At 51.3% G+C, this 27,426-nt stretch overlaps 1 protein-coding gene across 1 annotated transcript in view; it reads right to left on the bottom strand.

The window, feature by feature from the left end:
- GABBR2 (gamma-aminobutyric acid type B receptor subunit 2) overlaps nucleotides 1–27,426 on the bottom strand; it is a 399,248-nt gene that overhangs the window by 63,153 nt on the left and 308,669 nt on the right. The window contains exons 12-13 of the mRNA XM_077140179.1: nucleotides 15,030–15,137; nucleotides 6,067–6,189 (exon numbers count right to left, since the gene is read on the bottom strand). Coding sequence (XP_076996294.1) covers nucleotides 6,067–6,189; nucleotides 15,030–15,137 — 231 coding nt within the window. The remainder of the gene's footprint in view (nucleotides 1–6,066; nucleotides 6,190–15,029; nucleotides 15,138–27,426) is intronic.

Genomic DNA, 27,426 nt, shown 5'->3' on the forward strand with positions numbered 1-27,426 from the left:
ACTGTGCGCCCCAAAAAGACATGATCAAGTTGTAACACCTCCGGTGCATGTGACTTACTTGGAGACAGGTTTGGTTAGAATCACCAGCTCTAAATTGGAGTACGGCATCCCTTATTCAATACGACTGGGGTCCTTACAGGAAGGGGGGCAGACACAGGGGAGATGGGCACGTGACAGAGGAGCAGAGACTGGAGTGCTAAGCCCAGGGCTGTGTCAAATGGCCGCATCTGTCATAGGCAGGGAAGAACCCTCCCTAGAGGAGAGGACTCAGGGGAACCATGCCCTGCCTAGGCCTTACTAAGACTTCTGGTCTCCAGAACAGGGAGGGAAGCCATTTCTATTGTTGGAAGCCTCCAAGCTGGTGGCACTTTGTTACAGCAGTCCCAGGAAGTATCCTTGAGTTGCAGCATCTTCGAGCCACAAGCCAACAGTTTTCCAGAGTGGCTGAGCCACTGAAGCGGCCTGCCAAGGGCACAGCCACTGCCCAGTGTGCTTCTTCCAGCCCTGGGCTCGTCAGACAAGGGGCCTCCTTGCCCGGAGCAGCTACCTCTTACCCATGCGGCCCCCAGCTGGGAAATCTTCCCTGACCCTTCGAGGCAGGATTCACAACTTCTCTGGGTGCCCACAGTACCCTGCACCTCCCCTGGCACCCTCCTGTGAGGGGCAGGTAACACCCATCGACACCCGGGCTCCCTGGCAGGGCCACCTCTGGCTCGAGGCTGCCTCGGTGGAGCTCGGCGTGAAGTTGACACACAGTAGGGAAAAACTTGATAAATTTTTGTTGCAAACATGAGAGGGAGGCTGGGAATCAGTCTGGGGCCAGGGGGATGCTGGGTGGGGGAGCTGGAGATAGTGTGGAGGCCACAGGGTTGGGTGAACTGTGCAGAACTCAGCCCCCCACCCCTCCTCATGTCCCCTTCAACCTGTATATGGTTAAGAACAGGGCAGCTGCCACTCACTAGCTATGTGACTCTGGACAAGTCACTGAACCTCTCTGTGCCTCAGTTTCCTCATCTATAAGGGGAGGAAAATACTAGCTTCTCCCTTTAATGTCTTCATAAACATTCAATTAAGTGAAAATTCTTATAAAGCATTTGTAACCACAGCTGGCACATGACAAGAGCTACAACAGCATTTATTGAATAAAAAGGAATTAGTTCCTGTAGCAAATAATCTAATTCAACATGTCTGGATAGATCATTTAAATAATCCAAATCCAGGAAGCCCAGAATAAGAATGAGGGTCTTTAATCCTGTATAGCTTAATGTAATGCCTGGATACATCCCAGAGTATATTAAGCACAAAATCAAAAAATATTGGGAAAGTCCCTTGAGGGATGGAAGAAAAAATAAGGAACTATTAAAATCTACCACTGGGGAAATCCCTGATACTGTGTCAAACATTAGGAACACCTAATTAGGGATCTAGAAGCTTGTTCTTGTGAGGCTTATGTATGCAGCAGAGAAGCTTAGCCTATCTATAGGTGTGCCTAAAAGTTACCTCCAGGGGACCTCTTTTGTTGCTCAGATGTGGCCTTTCTCACTCTAAGCCCAACTCTGCAAGTGAAATCATTGCCTTTCCCCCTACCTGGGAAATGATATCCAGGAGTGAAAGTCTCCCTGGCAGCATGGGAGATGAATCTTAGGGATGAGCCTGGCCCTGACACCGTGGGATCAACAATGCCATCCTGAGCAAATGAGGGAAAAGAAGTGTAACAAATAAGGACTCAGTAGCTAAGAGAGTTCAAATAGAGTTGAGAGGCTACACTGGAGGGTACTCTTATGCAAGCTTCTCTTAGACACTGCTCCCTATCATAGCTTGCCAAATCCCAACCAAAACCATTCCTGCCAATCCTAAAGAACACCCAGGGCATTAGATAAGATTCTACAAAAGTTCCTTGCACTAAGGTAACTTTCCAGAAACCTACAACCTCCAGATGGGTCCCTGGATTAGATAAATCCTGAAATGCAGAGGGGCCAGCCTCTCCAGAACATCAACTAGTTCTCCCCCTATCCTTTATTATCAACAACCCCTTGTTGATAAACTCTTTAGGGATATTTGAGCTATGAAAAAGTTAGAATAGGCATAGCTCAAATATCCCTAAAGAGTGGGAGAAAGATCAAAGGTGATGGTAGAGTCATACAGAGAAGGTAGGGTTTAACTAATGAGTATGACTGCTGAATCACTACACTGATATTTCTTTTAGTCATCAGTATCTTAGAGTAACTAGAAATAAAAACTTAAAATTGGGGAATTGTAACCCATACCAGACTCTAAAATCTGTTCTACAACTAATTGTTGTGATATGCTTTGAAATTTATTGCTTTCTTGCCTTTATGTTATTTTTAACAAAAAGAAAAAAAAAGTTGATTGTGATGATTTAAAAAACTGATAAAAGATATGAACAGGATCTTTCACCAAATGGAAACATGAATGGTAACTAACTATTTGAAAAGAAAAAAATCCATAGGACTGTAGAACATAATCAGTGAACTCTACAGTAAACTATCGCTTATAGTTAACAGTGCAATTATAATAACATGATTTTATCAATTGTTTCAAAATTACCATACTATGCAAAATGTTAATAATGGGGGGGTACACAGAACCTTCTATTCTCTGCATGATTTTTCTGTACACCTACAATTTCTTTAACTAAAAAATTATTAAAAGACAATGGAATTAGTATGTGGCGTTGGGGTGCCTCTGGGAAGACCCCAGAGTCAAATTCTCCTTCTAGGGATGCTCACACTCACTCCCACTGGGAGAATCACTTCCAGGGGTCTCCCTGCTGACCCTGAGCCTGTCATCCCGTGTCTCCTCCTAAGGGCTGCTGAGCTTCCAGCATCCAGGCCCACTGCTGGCCCTGTTCCCTGCTGGCCTGCAGGCACCTTGAGAGCTGTATCCTAGGAGGAACGCGTGGGGTGCTGGCCAGTGAGCACGGGGAGAGCCCAGACGGGGCCCTGTCCTGGAGAAGCTCGTGGCCCTGGGGATGCTGGGGACAGGGGTGCCTGCAGTGCAGGTGGACAGATGAGAAGGTCCTCATGGATGAATACTCAGGGTGCTGGGGAAGAGGGGGTGTTAACTCTGGGAGAGCTGGCCAACTCAGGGGCCTGGCCCCTCCGGGGGAACCCAGAGCCTGGTTTTTAAGGGCAAGTCGTGCACTTGGCAGAGAAGGGGGCGGCCTTTCTGGAAGTGGGACAGCTGGCAGTGAAGGCTCCAGAGTGTTGGGCAGAGGCCAGAGCAGCCAGGAACACCCAGAGGGGAGGCAGGCAGTAGAGGATGGGGACAGACCACCAAGGTCGCGCATCACCTCCCCCCAGGCCCAGACTTTCTCTCTCACCATACTGCTCCCCACTGTGAGGTGCTGGCTGGGGGGTCCTGGAAATCAATGCCCCCAGAAAGGGGATTAGAACATATGGTCCCCTGGGCATGCTGGTCAATCAGCATGCCATGCTCGAGGGACCAGGGCTGAGAGCAACCAACAGGGCCAGAAACCTACAGGGCTGGGGGGTGGGGTGGGTCAAAGGCTCTATTACCATGGTGACGGAGTAAAAGGCAACCCCCAAACCAGAGGAGAAACAGAGAAGCCAGCCAGGAGGGATTCACAGAGAAACCCAGTAAATACAGGGAGGGGAACACAGACCTTTGCCCTCCCTGCCTCAGTCTCCGCATCTTCACTAAAAGGCACTTTCGTGGCACCCCAGGGCTCTTCGTTTGAGAACCACTGTCCCGGAAGCTGCAGAATGTTCCAGGGTTCTGTGCACAGAGCCACCCAGAACAGCAGCCCTTACTAGGGAAGGGAAGAGGGAAAGATCTGTGATAGCGAACCGCCAGGTATGCAAATGGCCTGCTAAGGTTTACCTTGCTCAGTGGTCCTGGGGGGCAGGCCTCCCAGATCCATTTCTCTGCCCAGCCCTGCAGCAGAACCCCTTATGCATACTCAGGACCCCCTTAACCTGGGGCGGAGGTAGAGGCCCCTCAACCTCCCCCTGCCGCCTTGAGCTCAGTCTCAGGCTGCCTGAGTCTGGTCTCTCTCCACCTGCCCCAGCTCCAGGCCTCCTCCCTTCAGTTGCCGGGGCCCCTCAGCCTGGCCGTCAGGTGTGGAGTGGGAAAACATTTCCCACCTTCCCCATTTCACAGATTTGAGGCCTGTGACTGAGGCCCACAAAAGCTCAAAAAACTGCCAAGGGGTCAGTGGTGCTGCTGTAACCTGCTGGGTTATTGCGGGTAAGTTAAATAACCTCTCTGGGCTTCTGTTTCCTCCCCAGTAAAGCGGGGTGAACAAGGGCACCTCCTCTGAGAGTTGTTGTAAGGGTACCTGAGTTAACATATGTCAGCTGCTTCTCCATTACTACGACTGCTGGTTTCTATCCTCACCCCAGACTCTCCTTAGCTCAGGGGCCCAGCTGCCTGGTGGATAACAGTTTCTCCTAGTGCTGACATCCTGTGGTATTCACCCCAAGTGGGTGAGGACTTCCCCTGAGGTGGGGGACCAGCCTGCTCCAGTGCCAACGGTGCATGCTAAGTGACAAAGACGTCACACGTCACACCCCACCCCCCAGGACACAGCCTGTCTGCTGAGCGAGCTCAGCTGAGTCCTGCCCCTTGGCCTGTGGGCAAAGCCAGGGTCACTCTGTGCTCTGTGCTTGCTCAAGGTGTGCAAGCACAGAGTTGTGTCTATAGACTTGTGTCTGCCTGGGGACGGACACCTGTGGTAGCAAGATGGTGGCACACATCCCTAAATCCCCCTCCTAAACCCACACCGTGGGGAAATGGCTTTCTCTGCTGTTGCCCCAGTTGTATGACTCCTACCTACCTGGGCTGAAGCCCCTCTGTCTGTCTCAGGATAAATGAGGTTGGGCAACTTATTTGCTAGAAAAACTGATCCAGATGGATAAACACCTCTGTCTTCTATGCACAGAATGACAATTTCCAGTTTAGCTTAAGAATTCACACTAAATTCCACAAAAAGATCCCCCTAATGATGCAGTGAGAAAAATGGAGATATCCCCCATGCCGGTCTGAAGCTATTATGTACCCCAGAAAAGCCAAGTCCTTGAATCCTCATTCACTATTGCTGGGTGGGAACTTTTTGATTGTTTCCATGGAGATGTGACCTACCTAATTGTGGGTGGTGACTTCTGATTAGATGATTTCCATGGAGGTACGTCTCCACCTATTCAAGGTGGGGTTGTTTACTGAAGCCTTTTAAGAGGGAATCATTTTGGAAAAAGCTTTAGAGTGACCAGAATCAACAGAGCCCACACAGCCAGAGACTTTTGGAGATGGAGAAGGAAAATGCCCCTGGGGGAAATTCATGAAACAAGAACCTGGAGAGAAAGCTAGCAGATGTCACCATGTTTGCCAAATGCCTTCTCAAGAGAGAAACCCTGAATGCTATCATCCTTCTTGAACCAAGGTATCTTTCCCCGGATGCCTTAGGTTGGACATTTCTATAACCTTGGTTTAATTTGGACATTTTCACAGCCTTAGAACTGTAAACTTGTAACTTAATACATTCCCCTGTTTAAAAAGCTGTCCCCATCTCTGGTATATCGCATTCCAGCAGTTTGCAAACTAGAACACCCCAGTTTTCTCAATAGACTTTGCCACCCTGTATGGAAATCAAACCTCACAGCCGGCCCGAGTCCAGCCTGGCATCATCCCACAAGGCCACACTGAACTGCCCCTGAGAAAGTCAACAAAACCACAACTTCCAAAGGGAGCCAAGCTTCCCAGCCTGAAACATCCCAGGAAAGCCAAACCCTGGAATATGAAAACATACATTAACAGTACTTATTTTTTCGTATGATTCTTTAACAACACAATAGCTGGTATACAACGTAGGAAAAGAAATGCATTGTTTATCACTATGAAAATCACGGAGGCACGAGAAGGAGCTCTTGGACTGTTTATTCCCTAGTAGTACTCCCTAAAGGAGAGAGAAAAATGCAATGCAATTTCTCTTTTATATAAGTGGGGCTTCTAAAATGCTTAGAGAGTGTTTCTTGCTCAGATGTGTCCTGGGAGCTGCAGTCCCCGTCGCTGTGGGTCCTTCCTTACCTCCATGCTGTACCTCTCCACTGTCCTTCGCAGGGGGTCCACGGCCTGCCAGCAGATCAGGATGCACAGGTCAATTAGCAGCATGCCCCCCACGATCACAAGCAGTTTCTGGTCCTTGATGATCTGCAGGGGAGGGGGGAGGGGGGAAGGAGCAGAAGGGAGTGGAAGTGAATGAGAGTTTCCTGGACGGCAGCTGCTGGTGGTGGTGGTGGGGGGGAGCGGGGTGGGAGAGAGCGGCTCCTGGCTCAAGAGTCTTGTGACTCCTCACCACCCACAGGGTAAATGCACCAAATTCCTTGGCTCGGCATTCAAAGCCTTTCCAGAGCTTGGCCTTGACTGCTGCCCAAATGCACACACACGTGCACAGTTCAGGCCTGACTGATCCCCTTGCCCCAGTCTCCAGTCGAGCTGATCTGTGATTTCCACCTCTAGGACTCGGGAGGGGCTGCTTCTTTGGTCTGAAACACTTGTTCTTTCAGTCTGGACAATGCCTAGTATTTCTTAAAGACCCAGATCCATTGCCACCTCCTCCACGAAGCCTTCTCTGACTCCCAGAGTCAGAGACTACTTACTTACTCCAGAACTACTTACTCCAAAGCACTCTGCTCACCTGAGGAGTCAAACAGTAGCAGCAGAAGACCTAAAGTATAAGGAACATTTACTCTAGTCCAGGCTTTGTGGTCTGTTTCCTGTATGTATAAAGGCAGGTGCTGCTCATTCCTGTTTTACGGATGAAGATGGCTGGGGGCTGGGGGGCAGTTGGGTAACCTGCTCAGCTGCCATGAGGTGAGGCTGGGATTTAAGCCAAGCACCTGTCTCCCCTAGAACCCAGGGCCTCAGTTGTCACCCTGCTGATCCCACGCTCAGCTAAGTTGTCCACACTCGGCCACACTCAGTAAAGTTGGAGCCCCAGGCAGAAGGGAGGCCTGTTTTATTTGGCTGCATGAGCTAGGCACCTGGCAGGGCCTGGCTCTAGGTACTTAAACATCTAGTAGGTACTTAAACATCTGATGGATGGAATTGAGGTGACAGATAAAAGAACTATCCCTCCCCGACCCTCCTCTGCACCCCAGGCATCTTCACAAGGCCATGAGATTCCAGGTCATTCGCTGGGGCTGAGCCCAAGGAAAGGTGCTGCTCACTCCCAAACTGCCCTTCTCCCACCGTGCTTCTTCCAGCCCCTGCACATAAAAGCCAAAGTGACAAAGCAGTTCTGGAAAAGACGTGGCAAACTGGACCACATTGAGAACGAAGCTTTTAACAACAAAAGCCTTTTTTTTAAAGGAGACATAGAAACTCAAGAGGCCTCTCTGCGGCCCAGTGTGAAAAGAACAAGAAGAACATGTTGCTGAACGAATGCCAAAAAGATCAATTCTACCTAAACCTCTTTGAGGTTTTCCAGAAGCATCCAGTGAGGCGTCGATGGGCTGCCAAAACTCAACTCAACCCCCACCCTCCAGGGAACCAGGGTGACTTCCCACCAGCCCTGGGAAATAGGGGCAAAAAGAAGAAACAGCTGAGGCATTCTGGCTCCGGAGGACAGGCTGGGGCAGCTTCCTGCTGGCCGCAGGGCTGTTGGGAGGCTCCAGGCATCTGCCCATGTGGCTTCTGCCCCGAAGGCCCTCAGCCTTTGCCGCTGGCACACGCCTTGGGCAGCTTTTCCTCTGCATCCGTGGGTGCCCTGCCCGAGGTGCCTCCCACATCTGGTCCCCACCAGGTTGAAGGCAGGGCCGGCACCCCTCCCCTGCACCCTGGCTGTCAGACCTTCCTGGGGATTGTGGGGGAATGAGCAAAGGACCTGTCACGACGGGGCCAGGAGAAAGTGGGGCTGCTGACCAAGTTCAAGGTCACTGCCTCCTGCCCAGCTCGGGTGCTACTTCGTGGAGCACTGCAGGCCACAGTTCTGTCCCTCCCCACCAGGCAGCCCCTAAGCCCTGCAGGGAACAAACCGTCTTTGTCTGTGGCCCCCACACAACCAGAGGACATCATAGACTAGGGGGACTATGGCCACGTCCCCCTCCTCTGAAGCCTGTGTGACAGAGGTGATGTTGCACTCAGATGTGTGATAACATGGTTTGCAGCTGTTGCCCCACCCACCCCCCCACCCCCCCCCGACAGTGGGCTCCGAGCAGCTGGGGTGTTGCTCCCGGCTCGATTCTCAGCTCCCAGCCCCAGGCCTGCCCCAGGAAAAGTGCCTGGTCTGCATCTGGCTGAACAGGTGACACGGCCTAAGGAAGCATTTCCTCAGCAGTGTCAGGCCCGCTGGGCACTGGGGCGCAGAGAGACAGAGCAGGCACTGCCGTCCAGGGCCCATGAGGGGATGCAGGGAGGAGGCAGACTTTTCCTGGAGGATTGCAGTGGAGCGTGGCAAAAGCTGTGGCACAGAGAAGCCAAGGGTGCTGGAGGAGGGAGGGGAGCTAGACCCCTGGGGCCTCGGGAGAGGGATTCCCGGGCAGAGGAAGCAGCAGGTGCTGCAAGAGCTTCCTGGATGGCAGCCCGGGGAGTGATCTAACCCCCGACTCAAGTTCTAGAGCCTCTTGTGACTCCCTCTTGTGACGCCTCTGCCTGGCGTTCAAAGCCTTCCTGAGCTTGGTCCCCAACCACTCTCCCAAGACACCCGTGCACTTTGTTGGCATTCCCCCACTTCCCTCCCCACCCCCAGGCCTCTAAGAGGCAGCTGAAGGGCCCTCATGCCCTCTGTGGGAGGCTTGGTGTGGCTGGGGGTGGGTGGGGCAGGTGTAAACCTGCCAGCCAGAGTCAGAGGTTTAAATGAGTGGGTGGTGTGATGGTGGCTCAGTGGCAGAATTCTTGCCTGCCATGACAGAGACCCGGGTTCAATTCCAGGTGACTGCCCATGCAAAAATAAAATAAATAAGGAGTGATGGGGAGTTGGGGCAGACCAGAGGCAGGGAGCCGGACGGAGAGGGCCAGCCAAGGGCTGTGACACTGTCCCGGGCAGTGACTGTCAGATGCCACAAACACTGGCCAGGCGGCTTGGGCTGTCTCAGGTTTGCATTTCCCTCTCTGACCCCCAAACCTGCCCCCCATCCTACATGTCAGCACCTCCAGAATCGCTTGTTCTTTGCCAAGGACTACTGGTAAGAATAAAGGCCCACCCCTTTCCCCGTAGTCTAACTCCCTGGAAGGTGCATTTGTATGGAACACCCTTATGCTACACAGGAAGCAATGCACTCCAGGGAAAAGGGCTGAGGACAGGGACAGGGAGTCACCTGGGAGGAAGGAGACACCCCTCCCGATGGAACTCACAAGGCCCAACTGGTCTTAAAAGATCAGCACTCGGACATCACCTTGCAAATGTGACAAAGTACAACTCTTTCAACTTTAAGGCTCATGTATGAAGTCTGAGGTAGCCTCATGGGACAGAAACATCCCAGGCAGATGTCAAGGAGAGTACTGACATTATGTGGACCTGGGTTGGAGCCCTGGCTCCATTCCCTGCTACCCATGTGACCCTGGAAAAATCACTTCCTCTCTCCGCTTCTCCATTTCTCATTGGTCAAATGGCAAGGGTGGGGGTGGTGGAGGGGGAAGAAGGGAGCCTGGTCAGCTGGTCTCCAAGTATGGTGCAAAGGAAAGAGTGTGAGTTTTGGAGTCAAACCTTGTTCTAATCCCAGGGTTGCCAAATATTAACTATGTAACCTTGAGCGAGTTGTTTAGCTTATCTAGAAAGTGGGGTCACTGATCTCTAAATTGCAAAGTTGTTATAAAAATAAAATGAGGGGATGGAAGATAAGCACCTAATAAAGTACCTGGCACATAGAAGATGCTCCACAAACTGGAGCTTTTTTCTCTTCACTACTTGGGTTTTTGACAATTACTGCTTCTGTTTACAGAATCATGCTGCCCAGTGACATCTAGGGGCCAAGTGTGATACTGCACCTCAGCTCTACTAGACTTAGGCATACTCATTACCTAGAGGGATCCATGGTGGGACGCTGTGTCTAATTTCCTACTGGTGCCATTCCCAAAGCCTAATACTTGGCTGGTGTTTGTGCCTGAATGGAATCAAGCTAACTAGTTACAAATTACATTTCATTCACTGATTGCAGAAGTATTTATGAAGTGCTTACTCTGAATCAGGTTCAGTAAAAGGCGCTGGGGATAGAGCAGTGAACAAAAGAGAAAATGTCCTGCCTTCTTGGAGCACACATTTTAATGGGGTAGAGTGAATAATTAAACAAATCCACCTATGAATATACATAGTACAACATCCATGAGAGAAGGTTAAAAATAAATAATGAGAACTGATGGAAGGAAAGATAAAACCACAGTGATCTGACCACACAAAGTCTGGGCAGCAGAGAACCCTCATGTCTCCCTATTCTCAACTCTGCTTCTCTGACTGCCTTCCTTCTTTTCCATTTCCCTCTCTGAAGCTGCCCCAATTTCTCCCTGGGCAACATCAGTGCCCACAGATACCATCAGACTCAGTTCTGGGGCTATAAGTTTACTAGTGGTACATGCTTACTGAGTGAGAAGTGGGAGTGAAGATACCCAGGACTGATTAAGTACCAGGTTATGGACTCGGATCTGAGTTTGAGTCTTGCTAACCAGTTGTGTGGTCTTGGGTGAGTTTCCGAAGCCCTCTGAGCCAGCTTCTCCATCTATAAAATGGCAACCACAACTGTACAGGCTGCACCAGGGTACTGGGCCTGGCTCATCACTAACTGCTCATCAGAGGTCAACTACTGCCATTGCCAAATGTCACTTCCCATTATTTAGAGCAAACTATGGATTTGGTTTACAGCCTGTTTTTGTAAATAAAGTTTTATTGGAACATGGCCACAATCATTCTTTTATGTATTTGTCTATGGCTGCTCTCATGTTACTGTAGCAGAAGTGAGAGGTTAATAGTGGTTGTGACAGAAACCAATTGGCCTGTAAAGACTAAAATATTTACCCACTGGCCCTTTACTGAAAATGTTTGCCCACCCCTCCTTTAGAGAGAAGGGCATTTCTTTAGTTCTTCAAACAACTTCATATCTTCTGACTTAAACTGATTCAGCCTCACCTGCTACCAGGGCCAACTCATCGGCCAGCTCCAGGGAACCCCATTTAGAGGGAACACCATGGGAATGGTGTCCCTAGAGTTGTGCAAATAGCAGTCCTGCCTGCCTACCACCTCAGGTGACTGAGGCCTCCAGGTAGCTGTTACAAGCCCTCTCTCAGCTTCCTCCTACAGCTGAGCTCAGTGAAGATCTGAGCGGGTGGTCTCTCAGGCTTTCACTGTTTGTGTTTTTGTCTGACTGAACCATGCCTTACTTGGAGTGAACTTCCTTTGTCCTCAAAAAACATCTGCCCCAGAACAGAAGGTCTCCTGTCTGAGTTGCTGCACTCATCTCAACATTTCAATTTGGTCTCAGTAAGAGGCAGAATGAAGACTGTAATAAGGCTCTCAACTGAAGATTTTATGATTGGTCTTTAGAAAAAAAAATGATAGCAAGCTATAAAAATACCGAATTTGGAAGCATTAAGTCACCATGTGTCAATACTTTCTTTAATAGGTTTCATTTTCTTTAATGTCTTTAAAAATGTGGCCAGATGGGGTGAAATTTGTGTGTGTGGGGAGGGTATGCCATTGTGGGTGGAGGGAGGAGGAAGTGGGAGGCAAGGAAAGAAGAAAAGGATTAAAGGAAGAAGAAAAGCATATGATTGCATTCACAGATTTACAGAAACCGAGTATATCTGCCCGTTTAAATAAAAGGAGCCCATTAAAAAAATAAAGTCTAAACTTCTTTAAAACAGATGGCGACAACAATGAAAACTGACCCTGGCTATATATAAAAGCTGGTTCATGGAGTAAGTCCTTTCAAGACAATCTGGTTCCCAGATTGGAGATTTTGATCCATGTGAGCTGTGGATTTCTTGCCTACAATTTTAACCTCCTCAAAAATTTGACTGATAAATGATACTTAGCTACAGTACCACAAACCTGCTCCAGGGATAACTGCAGACCTCAGAGCAACGCCAAAGAGTCTGTGCGTGTTCGCTTAACCTTAATCATTTTCACAACAAATAAAACTAGGGGTGTGTGGGATGGGTGAGGGAATCTCATACTCTAAGCCTTGAGCAGTTTCTCTGCCGAGTTCCTCCCCTGGATGTCTGGGTCTACCAGAAGCCTGAGTTCTCAGAGTTTGCCCAGATGCTCAGGGTCTCCTCTCCCTCCTGGGGCAGTGTGGTGGGAAGTGAGCTGAGCTCAGGGTCTCAGGACACCATTTGTCCTGAGACATGTCCCGCATGTCCTCACACCGAGCTTTCTGACAATTGAACTGAAGTCTTGCCTGACACGTTTTGTCAATTGTTGTCAGACAGCCAGAGAGTTGAGTAAGGGAACATAGAGGCTAGTAGTTTATTATACCAACAATATGGATGAATCACCTATTGACACAAAGGGATCAAAACTGTGATGCTCAAAGCCAGGATGGAGTTGTCAGAGATGACAGAGCAGGAGGGGCTCCAGAAGTCTGCAGAAAGGTGCTTCTCCAGCGTTGGCCTGTGTCAATGTCCCCTGGAGGGAGGGCTTGAGGAACACAGATTCCTGGGCCCCACCCTGCAGATTCTGCTTCAGTAGGGCTGGGGTGGTGTCTGAGAATGTGCATTTGTAGCTAGGTCCCCGGTGATGCCAAGGCCTCTGCCATTTGGGGGCCCAACCTGGGCAGCCCTGGCCTTCCACCTGGCCACCCACATCCCACCTGGGAAAGTCTACCAACTGCTGTTGCTGCTGAACTGCAGCTCCTGAGGTTTGGTTGCTATTGACCTGGGCTGGTTGTTTTTATGATATTTACTTTGTAGTTTTCCAAATTCCTGTTGGATTGTGATGTGCAGCCAGGGCTAAAAACCATTGGGCTGGCCAGCCCTCTTGTCTCCCAGAACGGCATTGTCAGGACGCTGCTGAGGCCCAGGGAGGGCAGGGACCCTCCAAGCTAGCTCAGGGAGGGGTGGCAGAGCTCGGCTGTCTCCCCCTCACAGCTTCCTCCCTCTGCATGCAGCCCAGAGTCCTCCTAAGGCGTGTCTGCTGTGTGGTGGTGGTGGGGCGGCAGGGAAGCAGAAAGCACCCCCACCTCATCTGGAGAAGGGCAGGTGCTGCAGCCTCTCCAGCTACCCTGGTGGGTCCCGAGTCAGGAGACCACAGCCTCATAGCTTGGGGGATGGCGCTACTTCAACTTTTCCCCATTGTACAGTCAGGGAAACTGAGGCTCAGAGAGATGGAGAGAGGAGCCCCACCTCTTGCTGCCTCTGGAGTGCTTTCTGTCCTGCCACGGGCACCACGGCTCCTTGCCCAGGAAGGCAAACCCAGGTTCTGGGTGAAGGACCGGATCATGGAAATCCCCAATGCAGGGTCTGCAAAGGAGGGTTTCGGAAACAAGTTTTACCACAATAGGGTGTAAAAAGTGTGCCTGTGCATGTCTGGGGTGGGGGTGAAGAGAGAAGAGGATTTGGGGGAAGCGGCATCATGGTGCTGGAAGGCCCCTCCCTGGGTGAGTGAATGAGGTGGCGGGGGCTTCCTCCTTGACGTGAGACCAAGAGAGGGGCTGTAAGGAGACCACTCAGACGGCTTGATGGGGGTCGCTCAGTGGACTGAGAGACATAAAGTGGGCTGAGGGCTGATCAGCTGCTCCAAAAGGGGGACAGAAGAGGGGCTGTGGCTCCCATGGGGCCCACCTGCAGTCCTCGAGTTTGCAGGAGCAAAGGGTGCACGGAGGCCTCCCGTGGACCTGGTGTAGGCTCCGGTGAGTCAGAGCTGGGTGTCCCCTTTGAAGCTAAGCGTGAGGGAAAAGGTGACCCCAGGAGTGGGTGAATCACCAGATTCTCAGGGGCTGAGGGAAGAAACCACCAATGGCCAATTTGGGGAAGAGGAATTTACCCATGTCAAGGGCACTGCAGGAGAGAGACTTAGTAATGGGGGCTTTGAAGACTCAAGAGAATCTAAAGGGCACAAGCGTCTAAAGGGCACGTTTAAGCCCCAGCCACGCCAGCCAAGCATGGCCTTTTCAACTCGTGTTACCACTCCAAGCTCCAGCTCTGGGTGTTGGAAAACTTAGTGAGTGGGATGATGGGGGAGGATGGACAAAAGTCAGGCTGGCCAGAGAGGAAGAAGCCAGCCTGTTCCCTCTCCCCCAAAGCAGGGGGCTGCCCTGCCGTTGCCTAAGCAGGCAGAGGGAGAGGTCCTGCCTCTGAACACAGCTTGGAGTCCTGAATATTACAGCAGCCTCCATACATTAGTCACTGACCAGGGGGCCTTCAAAAATCATAGCCCTTGCCCTATATTTCTTGCAGGAGCAAGGCAAGAACTAGCACCACTGAGTGAATGAAAATGGACAGTGGTGCGTCCTGAGAGTCAAGCTCAGTCAACATCATGGCCAGTCACATGCAAGTGCTTGGTGGCAAAAGCTTTCCACCCACAGGAAGGCCGAGCTCCTGTCCTTAAAGGGCCTCTCTGCAAAGGGTATCATGAAATTGGGTCCCTTCCCTGGCTCACTCCCCTCTTTCAAGGGCTCCCTCTCGCTGGTCAAAGTGCGGATGCCGTAACTACCGTGGTCCCTGCCTCATCTTGCCCCTGTTCCTAAGGCTCCTGTGCCATGGCACACGGAGCCCCTCTTAGCGCCCTGGACACAGCCCAGGGCTCTGCCCATATGTCCTCTCAAGGGGACTTTTGGCTTCCTGTCCTCTTTGGTTAACTCAGCATAGGCAACACTTCCTCCTTGAATGCCTGGCACCCCAGTACCCCACCTGCCCCCAGCAGCCCTTCACTGTAGGCTGTAAATGCCTTGTGAACTGTCTGATTTCCCAGCAGGCTAAAATCATCAGGACATGGTATGGGGTTTAGCCTGAACTCACAGCAAGGAGCCTGTGCTGGAACCCAGTAGGTGCCTAATAAATGTGTGCTAAATAAATGCTAAGCGGACATTGCACACACCCTGAGACGAACGGGGAGCGATTACCTTCTTCTTCATTTTCACGTTTTTGAAGATGGCGTGGACCCTCCACGTCTTGGCGAACATGGCCCCGAAGGCAGTTGTGTAGCCCACGGTGAGAATCCAGGTCCTGACCTAGAGGGGAAGACGCAGGCGTTAGCATCTCCCAGGTGGACGGGCTGCACCATGTGTGAGCCTGTCCCAGCGGGCACCGCGGTAACAGGGACCACATTCAGCTATGCACCTTGTTGAGTTTTACCAGCACTGACAGCTCTTCAATCAAATTTCAACTCTGTGGACATTTTATTCTACACAGAGGGGTGGGAGGTGCAAATCCTGCCCAGACAGGGCAGGGGCCCGCAGGACTGCTGAGGTCTTTCGAGTGCCTTCTGCAGGGAGAGAGACCTGAAAAGGTGAAGATACGCTACTGCCCTCTCTCTTGAGTCTATAGGAGGCCATGGTGGCCCCAGGAACCTGTTCTCCTGGGCTTGGAGTCCCTGGGAAGTAGGAGGGGTTGGGGAGGGTGAGAGAAGCCAGAGTTGCAGGGCCCAAGGCTGGGCAGGTGAATGAGTCTTCCATGGCCACCTCCAGGGCTCAGCAAACCAGTGACTCTGGGAGAGGAGGACAGGACTCAGCTCAGAGCTGGCCCTTGGGGTACCCCACAGGCAGCTGCACCCAGCCCAGATCCAGTCCCTAAAAAGTCTATGGGTTTCTCAATCTCATTAGGGACCTGTCTCCTTGGGCCTGTGGGAAAAGAGGGGAGCATATGCTGCCTGGCTCCACTTAGGACTCTGGTCACACAGCATAGGCCAGCCTGACTGCTGGACCCACGCTCAGACCTTGGGGCCCTACTCAGGACTGAGGCTCCATTTAGCTCACACCTGTTCCCTAGGACACAGGTGCACCCAGATTGCTGGCCCTGGGCTGGCGGTGGGTGCAAATCACTGGCCCTGACAGGTGGCTGCAACCCGCTCATCTGGCCCCCAGCAGGCTGGCCGGCCACCGTTATGTCTTGGAGGCCTCCCGAATGCCCCCTCCCCACCTGCACCATTGCCACTGTCAGGTCCCAGGCTCCCCAGCTGCACTGGATGCCCCCTGTAGCCCAATACCCAGAGGCCCTGTATCTCACAGGTGCGCCCAATCACAGCCCAGCCCTGGGGTTCTGGGCCTCCCACTCACTGGGCAAAAAAAGCTTTGTGCTCTCTGCTCTGTTTAGCTAAATTCCCTCTTAAAGGTCCCAACCTGCCTCAGCTGAAAACAGCAGAAAGGAGGCTGCAGTAGGAGGAAAAAGAAAGATATGACCCAGCAGTTCTGCTCCCAGGTATGTGCCTAAAAGGATCAAAGATGGACTCAAATCAATGCTTGTAGCAGCACTATTCACATTAGCCAAAAGGTGGAAGTCACACAAGCGCCCATCAACAGATGACGGCTAAACAAAGTATACACACACACAGCTGAATATTATTCAGCCAGAAACGGGAATGAAGTTCTCCCATATAGTTCAACATGGACGAACCTTGAAAACATGCTCAGTGAAAGAAGCCAGACCCCAAAGAGCAAATATTGCATGATTCTACTTATATGAAATTTCTAGGAAAGGCAAATTCACAGAGACAGAAAATAGATTAGAGGGGCTAGGGGCTGGGAGAGGGGGAGTGGGGAGCTATTGCTTAACGGGTTTCTGTTTCAAGTAAAGAAAAGGTTTTGGAAATCGATAGTGGTGATGGTTATACAACACTGTGAATGTAATTAATGCCACTGAATTGCACACCTAAGATGGGTGAATGTAGAAAATTTTGTTATATATATTTCACCACTATTAAAAAACAACAACATATGACAAATTTTTAAAAAAGAAAGTTGCACCAGGCCAGCAGACAGCTCAGGCCATTGTGCTGGAAGGAGTCCGAGGCCGCAGGTCTGCTTGGTGGGGGTCCCTCCCAGCCAGGGCTGCTGGCAGCATGCACAGAATTTCTCTGAAACGCTCCCGGTTGCTCCACTGCAGACTGATTGGGCTACTGCCTCTCTAGCAACGTGGTTCTCCAGCTTTTCACAGACAGAACGCCTCCCCTTTCCACTTTATTGTGAAAATGGAAACTGGCTGGGCAGTCTGCAAGGCTGAGCTTAAAGTCAAGGGAAGGACAATAGCATCAAAGAGATTGTTTCAGAGACGTGGAATGCCAAGGGTGAGTGCCACAAGCGTTATGGGGAGTGGCGGGGTTCAGCCTTCTATTTGTTTCCTTCATTTCAAAAGCAAGAGGACATGGGACAGGCAAGAATGTATCACAGGGCTTCAGAGAGGGTACAGGATGGCCATGCTATTAGCCATCATATAAAACAGTAACAAAAGTAAACCCAGCAAGGAGGGGAGGAGCCAGCCAATGACTGGCTCCTCCCTTCCTCCCTTCTTCCTTCCCTCCCTCCCTTATTTCCTTCCTTCTATCCACCCACCCATCCATCCATCCACCTATCCATTCATCCGTCAATTCATTCATCCATTCCTCTGTCATCTGACAAGCATTCCTAGGACAGAGGCTCAGCATATAATGGTGATTTTCTGGAGCAGTCCGTTGAGTGAGATCATTTTACAAATGAAGAAACTGAGGCCCAGAGTGTTTAAGATTTGTCCTCCAACCATGCTGGGGACCTCAATGCCTTGTCCCACCGGCGCAGCTCTCTCCACCACCTAGCACTGCCCACTCCTCAAGTACAGCCTCCTCAGTTCAAATCAGGTACATCACTCTCAGCAATCCAGAATCAAAGGGGGAAAGATGTACCCAAGGGGAGAAGCTGGTCAGCCCGTGGACATTCCCCTGAATGATCTCCGCACACTCTTAATGGTAAAATGTGGACACAACTATTAAGAGCAATGGTTTCTACAGCTTTTATGATAATGTCCTCCTACTAGAAAATCCATTTTCAACACAAACATATATAGAACACAGACGCTTCGAAAAGGATGAAAATGATGAAATGATATCATTATTCCTACCTCATTACACGGCTGAAGGGTCACTCTGATACACTTAGCACCATTCAAAAGACAATTTAAGTTTTCTTTGAAGTCATCATCTTCAAGCTGCTTATTGATTTTGTGAGGGCTAAGTTTGTTAAGCTTCAATAACATATTAGTTAAAACTTCGTAGTATAAATTTACCTTGACATTTGGGAACTGTAATCTGTTGCCACAAACTGAAAGCAAAGAACGACTGAGGATGCATATACAAAAAAGAGGGCTGAATAAAAGGAAAAAAAAAAGAAAAAAGAGGGCTGACTCGGCAGGCCTGAGACCGCTGTCCTTGGAAAGACCTGCTTATCAGGTGGGGCTTTGGCTGGCCTCTGGGAACCTGAGCTTTTGGAGGGGTCCCCCCATTCTCTAGTATGAGGGGCTTGCTGTGTGTAAGTGGTGCAAACCATGTGGATTGCATCAAATATGCTTTCCTTCTGGGAGTCTGGAATTTTGGTACATAGTTGGCAGAAGGTGACAACATGTCGAGCCTCCAATAAAAACCCTGGGCACGGTGTCTCTAATGAGCTTCTCCGGTAGATAACATTTCACTTACGTGGTCACAACTCATGGACAGAGCAATTGAGTGCGTCCTGGGTTACTCCACTAGGGGAGGATTCTGGAAGCTTGCACTTGGTTTCCTCTAGACTTCGCTCTACAAACCTTTTCCCTTGACTGATTGTGCAGTGTTTCTTTTTCCTGTAACAAATCATAGCCATGAGCACGGCTGGCCGCCGAGGCCTGCAAGTCCTCCCAGAGAAGCAACGGACCTGTGCGGAGGTCCGCGGGTATAATGTGTCAACTCACCATTCTGTCCTCGGGAGACCCCTTGCTTAGAAGCACCAGATGTCCCCCAAAAATCGGGGCTCCAGGGTTGGTCAAAGGGTTAAATATCAGTAAACCTTAATTTCTTTAGATTTTTCTCAACCTAAAACAATTAAATGAATGCTGTAACATTATTGCTGCACCTCAGCGGATTGTCTTGCGTACTCCATGGGTATTCACTTCCCTTTTGGAGACGGCTCTTAAGACAATGATGAAACGACATTGGAGGGAAGGTTGTGAAAGCAGGATGGGGGATGGGGCCCCAGCTGCAGAGTCACCCCTGGGCCAGGCCTCTGCCGAAGTCTTGTGCTCATTCCCTGCTCCACTGTCCCCACTCTTGGGCTTCAACCACCTTCTCTGCGCTGACAACTCCTTAATTTCTTCTCCAGCCCATACCTCTCTTCTGAGCCCTATACCTGCTAATGCCACTGCCACTTGAGACTTCTGCTCTGGTGTCCCACACACCCTACCCACTCCATGGCCCAAGCAGAGCCCATCGGCCCTCCCCCTTCCTCTCGATTCGAGGAGTGGTGCCACCACCCACCCACCAGCCCAGCAGGATCACAGAGTCACCCAGACCTCCTCCCCACTGTCATTCTCCTGTTGGTCCCCAAGTCCTTCTCCTTGTGCCCCACTCCTGTCCCTGTTTCTCCCTGTGCGCTGAGAGGCTGCCCTCTGGCTGTACTTCCTGGCCTCTCCTGAACTCTGGCTTCTGGCAAGGGGAGTGGAGGCTGGCAGAGAGAGGGGATGGAGATGGCTGCCCGGCTGCTTCCCTTTTCTTCCACTGTCTCTCTGGCAGTAGTGGGGTCTCCAGGTGAGTTCTGGCTCCCTCTTGGCTCAGGGGAACCCTTTCTCCTCTTCACTCTTTCTGGCCTGGTGGAAGTGAAGGCCTTTCGCTGTCATGAGTCCCTGGGTCCCTTGATGTCCCAGGGTTTCCTCCTTACCCCCACCCGGCTTGCTAGGTGGTCCCCTCCTTAGAGTCTCTTCCTGTGACCACCAGTGTGGGCTCTGTTTCCTGCCAGGGCCATGCCAGTAATGCACGCTAGGTACTGAGCATGGAGCCAGCCCACGGGAGACTCAGCTCATACCTGGTTTTGTGTCATGTGCTCCTTCTGGCTGTTTGCTGTGCCCTGGTGGGCACTTCCAGCTCATCTAGCCTCTCAGAGACCAGATGAAGAGCTATGCAAGCCCCTCCTGGCCTAAACCCTTCACTGCTCCACACTGTGCTGGGGTTAAACCCCAAGTTTTCAGCGAGGTGGCCCCCACCACTACTCTACACCTCTCCTATCACTCCCACCTGGCACCCTGTGCCCAAGCAATACCACATACTTAAACACTCCTCACACATCACCCTAGCTCATCCTGCAGGGCCCAGCAACAGCTATTTCTCTGCCCAGAAAGTCATTTCTTGCTCTAATTCTTACGTGCCCTCCAAAATCCACACTAGGGGGCTACCTCCTCTAGGAAGTCCTCTGGGACTCTGCAGCGAGAGGTCACAGCTGCCCCCTCTGTGACCTCTGCCTTCGCCTGTGTAGCCGCTGTGCCGGCCGTGCCAGGCTGATGTCATCTGGGGAAGTGTCTGCCTCTCCCACAGGGGCAGCTGCTCAGAGGCAGGGTCTGTGTTCCCACCTTTAAATCTCGGAGCCAGCCCAGAGTGGGTAATCAGGTTGGGTGGGCCAGCCCAGGGGTGTGGTGACTTGGAGCTATATGTACCCAGGAAAGCATGTTCTTAAACCTAATCCTTGATTCCTGTGGGTGTGAACCCACTGTAAGTAGGACACTTAGATGACGCTGCTTCAGTTAAGGTGTGACCCACCTCATTTGGGATGGGGTCTTAATCCCACTATTGGAATCCTTTAAAAGCAGAATGAAACTCAGACAGAGAAAGAGAGGAAGCCACAGAGAGGACAACCAGGAGCTGAAATTCAGCAGAACCTGGGAGAGAATGGAGAGGCCGCCGTGCGCCTTGCCATGTGACAGAGGGGCCGGGACGAAGGCCCAACCGGCCCACCACAGCCTTCAGGGAGAAAGCAGCGCCTTGATTACCTGAACTTCTATCTTAGCCTTAAAACCATAGCTAATAAATTTCCATTGTTGGACCTAACCCATTTCATGGTATTTGTTTGAGCAGCCCAGGCAACTAAAACAGGAAGTCGTGAGCTCTTCGTCCCCAGAAACGTACAAGGCGAACCTGGGCAAGAGCATAAAAAGAAGACCACCAAGGGATCTGGAGAAAAGAGGCTGAATTCCTGGCCTCCGTGGTCCCTTCCAACCAAATGGAATAGGTTGCCTGGGAGGTAGTGAGCTACCCATCTCCTGACCTATTCAAGCAGAGCCTGGAGGGCCATCTGTCAGGATGCCACAGGGGTGCTTCATTTGATGACTTCCCAAGTGCCTTCCTTCTGCGTGGCTCTATGATGCCAAATAATTACTATAAGAGTCAAAGGGGCTTTAATGGTTCTGTTTTCCAATGTCTCACCTCTAATACAAGTCTATTTGGCTTCATCAAGGCCAGACAAACAGCTTCCCTTTTTCTCCCAAAGCCTTAAACATATTTACTCTTCTGATGTTAACATCTTTTCTTTTCTCCCCTCAGCCGTGACGTATGCAGCCCCCTCTGCAAACCACCTGGAGCATTTATATGCACGGTGGGGAGAAGAACTTGAAGCAGGGACCGTCCATCTCAGTCTTAGCTATGAAAAAGGAAAAAAAAAAATTAGAGCAAATGCCCAAATGGAAAGAAAATCTATGCCCTGAACAGTTCCGCACAGCTGTCGTTCAATCGATTTTATGAGGCATATCTGGCAGAGCGAAGGGCTTTCACGGCTCTTTTGGGATTGGTGGGAGAGTGGCCCTCCAGCCTCGGCTTGCAGGCCTGTTCTGGAAGATGAGGGGGCAGCTGTGCTTGGGGACCTCCTTGTCACTGCAGACACAGGTGGGCCCCAGGTTGGGACGTCAGGTGGCGGCCGGCTGGACGTGGGGGAGAGAGTTGCATTCTGCTGGGCAGAAGGTTAGAAAAAGGGCCTTTCGCTTCACTCTGATGCTCACGCCAGGCAATCGATAGTGAGGAGATAGGGAAGGGAAAGCCAGAGTGCGGGAAAGCAGGCCTCAGACCACAGGGATGCACGAGGTGGGGGTGGTGAAGGAAGGCCTGGCTTTAGCCGGGGGTCTCCAGGGCCTGCCTCATATTCCTGGGAGGTGGGGGTGGGGAGAGACCTGGGATGTGTCCTGGAGCAAATACTCTAAACAGCAGCTGCTTGCAACAGCTCCAGAAAGTCCAGTCTTGCTCAATGTCTTTTCAATAAAAATCCACATGGAAAACTCCTGCCTAGAGTTTAGGGTAAGGCAAAGCCTCTCTGGGGGAACAATTCAGGGTGCCACAGGAGACACTGGGCACCAGCAGGAGTGCTCTGGGACCCAGGTCAGGGCAATGGGACATCTTAGGAGGAGAGGTACAAACTGGAGAAAGGCAACCCCTCTGGGCCCTTTTTGCAGGCCCCACTCCTTATGGTTGGCTGTTGCAGCTGGCGTGCCAAAGAGCTTGACATGAAGAGCAAATCAGAGGCTGGAGTTCAGCTGCCCCTCGCCCCTGATGCCGATTTGCTTGTGCAGTGTACAAAGGGCACAGCTGCACTCAGGGGCCTTGGCTTGGCTGACAGCACAGTAGAGCTAGGGGAGAGGCCTTTTACCCCACATCCCTCCCAGGGGCCTGCAGGCCGAGCAGCACCCTTGGTGTGGGGGTGGCATCCTGGAGTTGGGCCATGGCAGCAGTGGAATAGGGGGCTGATACCACCAGCTCAGTAACAGAAGGCAAGACGCATGGGTGCTGGGGCCAGGGAGGAAGGACAGGATGTGACCCTGTGACCACAGCTGCTATGAAACCTGTCAACAAGCAAAAGGCCTCTTTGGGGGACTTCCAGAAATCACTGGGGCTCACTTTGGTTTGACCCTCTGCTTGGGGCCCTCCCTGTCTGCCCTAGGCTGGTCTCTATCCATCTACATGGCCAGCTCCCCGCGGGTGATGATCTGGGTGGCCCAGGCAGGGTCTGGCCCAGCGTGGGTGCCTGAAAGGTGCTACCCCAAGAACGGGACCTGCTATAGAATGAATCATGAGAAGGAGGGCATGAGGAGGACCAAGGCCCTGTCAGGGTGGGTGGGAAAGGAGAGCCATATTTGGCCATTTGGTGGGGAGTCTGGGGACCCCCAGTGGCCTCTTCCATCCCATTCGCTGAAAGCCAGGGGCTCCAGGAAGGCTGTTCACACAGAGCCAGGGGAATAATCATGCTGTGGGAGTCAGAGAGGGCTTCATGGAGGAGGTGGTAACTGATCTGGGTCTCTAAGGATTATCACGAGTTTGCCAGACAGGAAAAAAAAGTGTGTTTCAGACAAAAAAAACCAGCTCTGGATGGCCAGGTACAGAGGAGATGGGGTAGGGGGCATGGCTGTCTTGAGGAGGATTCCAAGGATTCTAGGTGGCCGAAGCAGACCCTGTCAGCACCAGCCCCGGTGACCACCTCCTTCAGCTGGTCTGGACCTGCCCTGGAAAGCCCACTAAACCCTGTGGGCATCTCTTGGCCCACCTCCCAGGCTGCCTTCTGAAATCACAAAGCACGTGACCCTGGCTGGCCATGTGGCCACATGCAGAAACAACAGCTCTCTGGACCCACACCACTGCTTCAGATTCTCAACTGCCTCAAAAGAAATCTCCAAGGGTGCTGGTGCATTTCCTGGGCTATGGTTCCCAGTTGTCAAACCCTGGCCTAGATGTTATCATGGAGGCATGTTATAGGCAGGCTGACAGCTACAATCCATTGATTTTAAGTAAAGAAGGTGAGCCTGCAGTGGCCTCAGGAACAAAGGACAGAGGGGCCCAGAGGAAGAAGAGATCCTGCTGCAGACTGCAGGCCCGGTTCCTATCTGGGTTTCCAGCCTGCATGCCTCCCCTGCGGATTTTGGATTACACACTTTTCAAATGCCAATCCATTTCCTGTATGTTGCATTCTGGCATTAGCAAATCAAAACAGGGATGCTGGCCATTTTTCTGTTTCTTGATCTGCTGTATTTACAATTTACAGTTCAGTTTGTGAAAATGCACTGAGCTGTACACTACGTGCACTTGGATATATTTTTATTTTAATACAAATTTTAAAAAATAAAGGAGTTGGGACTGTCAGCTAGTGGAGGCAGCTGGGAGACTTAAGGCTGAGCACTTTTGAACTCACACTGGAGCTGAGCTGGCTTGTCCTAGCCTTTGCCCCAGATTCTAACGTCTGGGGACTTGTCCGTAGCATCCTCAGGGATGCGCACCGCTTTACTCTTCTCTCCCTCACAGCCTGCCTGAGGCCCCTTCCAGCACTATAGGCAGCAAAGCTGTACACCTGCTGGGCTGGGGCAAAGGCAGAGCCCCTGGTCTGTCACTAACCCAGTTTGAGCAGAATGTGCCCATGTGAGCCAGATGTCGCCAGACACATCTCTACCAAACTGGCCAGCTCCAACCCCAGTTTTCTCAGTCTGTTCATCCCGAGTCCACTCTGGTTTATCAACAGCTCTCTCAGCAGTCCAAAGGTGAACACAATCAGCTATTCATTCATTCATTCAATGATAATGGGTAACATCTGCTGAATCTTACTATGTGGACACTAATCCATTATCTCCTTGAATCCTCACAATTCTATTATCCCTTGTTTTACAGAGGAGTAGGCTAAGGCTCAGAGATGTTAAGTAACATAAAGTCACACAGGAAGTAACACGGTTGGGACTGGAACACAGAGGCCTTTTTATGTGTCTGGCACTCTGTTGGCTTTGGGGACGCATCAAAGATGAATGCATAAGTATAACAAAAGCCACTGAACTGGACATTTTAAAAGGGTGCATTTTGTGGTATGCATTTTGTCTCTTAGTAAGAAAGATCTGAATGGGCAAAAATGTTGGTTGAGAATTCAGTTGTTTTTGATCTGCTTCTCCCGGCACTGTCCAGCTAGCAATGTATCAAGATATTTCTTAAAAAAAGATGAAAAAAACAATAGAAAAAAAATGGGCAAAACCTCTTAGGCATCTTTGCCATCCAACCTTTGCCCGCCATCCACCAAAGTATAAGGCATTCTTGCAGGGTCTTGGTTTTCTCTCCTGTAAGATGGGTACAGTGAACTTTGCTTTTGCCAGGTTGTGGGATTTGAAGGAAAGGCTATACCTGGCAGACAGTTGGCTGGTCACTGGTAAGTCACCCCCGAGAGCATGGAATTCCGCTGAGGCACAGGCCTGGCCCTTGGGAGTTAATGACATAAGTGCTCCCCTGGGGAGCGGAGCCCTGAGGGCTCAGGAGGCTGGGACAGAGACAGATGATGCCCCCCTCCCCACTTCTCCCCTGCTCTGCCACCCCCGGTTGATTGGGCCACTCACCCTCCCATCTTTTCTCCTCCCCACCCGCTGCCCTGCTTCCTCCTGGCTGGCAGGGGCTGGGATACCCAGCATAGGGAGGAGAGAGTGGACTCAATACCACCCTGACCCGGGGGCTCTGGCTGGCCCCCAGCACTGTCCTCCCAGGCAGTTCTGTGCCCACAGGGGCCATGTTGCTATGGTGACTCCACTACCCACACAGCATCCAGGGAAACAGCACGGTGTAGCCGGACTATTTGCAAGACTTGCTGAAACCAGCACTGACAGACTGGAAGATTCTGGAAGGGGTCAGGTGAATGGGGATGGGAATGGAGTGGAACTGTGTGTGCATACGAGTGTCTGAATGTGTATGTGTGCATATGAATACAAGTATGTGAAACTGTGAGTGTAAGAGTAAGTTAATGTGTGTGGATGTACGTGTGTCTGTATTGAGTGTGTGAGTATAGGTGTATGTCTGTTAGTATATGTGAGTTTGTGTGTATGAGTATACATGAGTGTGAGTGTGTATGTGAGTGAATGTATATGAGTGAGTGTATGTGTGTATGTGAATGTGAGTGAAAGACTATGTGCATGTCAAATAGCAGGTGGAACAGAACTCAAATTGTGCCCACTGGGGACTGGTATTTAGATTCTCATTCTGGAGCCCCCAGTTTCCCTCCCTGGCGATACTGGGAATTATTAAATAAATGACCCTCATCCTAACCCACACAAATCAGCACTGACCCAGTCCAATCCACAGGAATTAATGAATGCCTTTTCCCCACGGTGGTGACTGCGGGCTCCTCTTTGCAAAGCCTCTGAAGCAGCCCTGACTGCAAATAAATGAAATCTCAGGGGTGGGGGGAAACAGGCCCTAACATCTTCCCGAGCCCTCGTGTTCTGAGCTAATGCAGATTCGTAGAGCGCTTCATGATTTATTCATAGCACCTTCCCAGGCTTCCCAGGACAACCTTCCCCTTGCACAAATGAGCGTGACTCCCAGAATAGAATGTCAGGCTTCATTAAAAGGAAAAGCCCAGTGTGGGGGACGTCCCTTTCTGTGCTTCCTAGCTGGCGTTTGTAGAATTCAGGTCAAACTTGAGAAAGCACCTGTACTTTAACAGCTTCCGGTTAGTGAACAAGTCAGGATGCCAGAAACTTCCTTCTGGGCAGAAGAGAACTTCCAAGAGGTGGGCAGTCTGAAGGGCTGCCTCGAGGCTCTCTGCACATTGCAGATGTAGAAATGGGGGTCACTTAGTGGGCTTCACTTTCCCTAAAACTGGCAAGCCTTCCACATGCTGCAGTTACCTCCCAGTTCCTCTTTTGGGAACAGTTCCCGCTAAGCCGCATGCACCCACAAGGACTTTGGAGCAGCTTCGAAGCAGTTTCTTCGGAGCTGATCTTAGACACCCCGATACCAGGCAGGTGGGACCGTGCATCTCTTGCATTCACCTCCTTAACCCCCAGAAGTCTCAGACTTGGGCCAGTTTGATCTATTCCCAGGAGGCAGATAGCAATGGACCCAGGGAAAAGGGCGGAGAGGTTCCTGGGAGGGCCCAGGGCTGAGGCTGGGAGACTGAGGCAGGTACCCACCTCTCAGGGCTCTACTTCACAGCACACCACTGGGGGTCAAAGCACCGTATAAAGCTGCCAATCCAACCGGCAGCACAAACCTGGGGAGAGGGTTCAGGCATGTAGAAGCAGAGAGGGAAGAGGGAAATCTCCTTTTTTCCATCTCGTTTAACTTCATCTGGGTGGGGGGGGGGAGGCTCAAGAGTATCCTTTTCCTCAGGCCCCAGTGCCACCCAGGAAAGCCGGCCACAGAGAAGCACGGCATCCATGGAATGAGAACACATCACAGAGGCACAAACCACGATGTAGAAATGCAGGCTTCACACCTTCCCTCAAACCAGCACTTCTTCCACAGACTGTGGTCATCATCCATCTTTAGAAAACGGATCCTGCTAAGTCATACATACAAGGATTTCTGAGCATCTCAGCTTCCTAGGAGCTGTTGGCAGGCGTGCATCTCGTGGATTCTCCTCTGTGATGTCCAGGAGGGCAAAACAAAGTGTGTGTGTGTGTGTGGGGGGGGGGGGGGCACACCAAGCTTGGCATAAAAAGCTCTGAGTAGGAAGAGTGGACAGCCCAGTGGACAAGAGTAGATAGCTTCTGTGTGACTGCCCTCCAGGTCCACCCCAGGAGAGGCAGGGTCTC

Source organism: Tamandua tetradactyla, chromosome 2, assembly GCF_023851605.1.
Source record: "Tamandua tetradactyla isolate mTamTet1 chromosome 2, mTamTet1.pri, whole genome shotgun sequence".
NCBI lineage: Eukaryota > Metazoa > Chordata > Mammalia > Pilosa > Myrmecophagidae > Tamandua > Tamandua tetradactyla.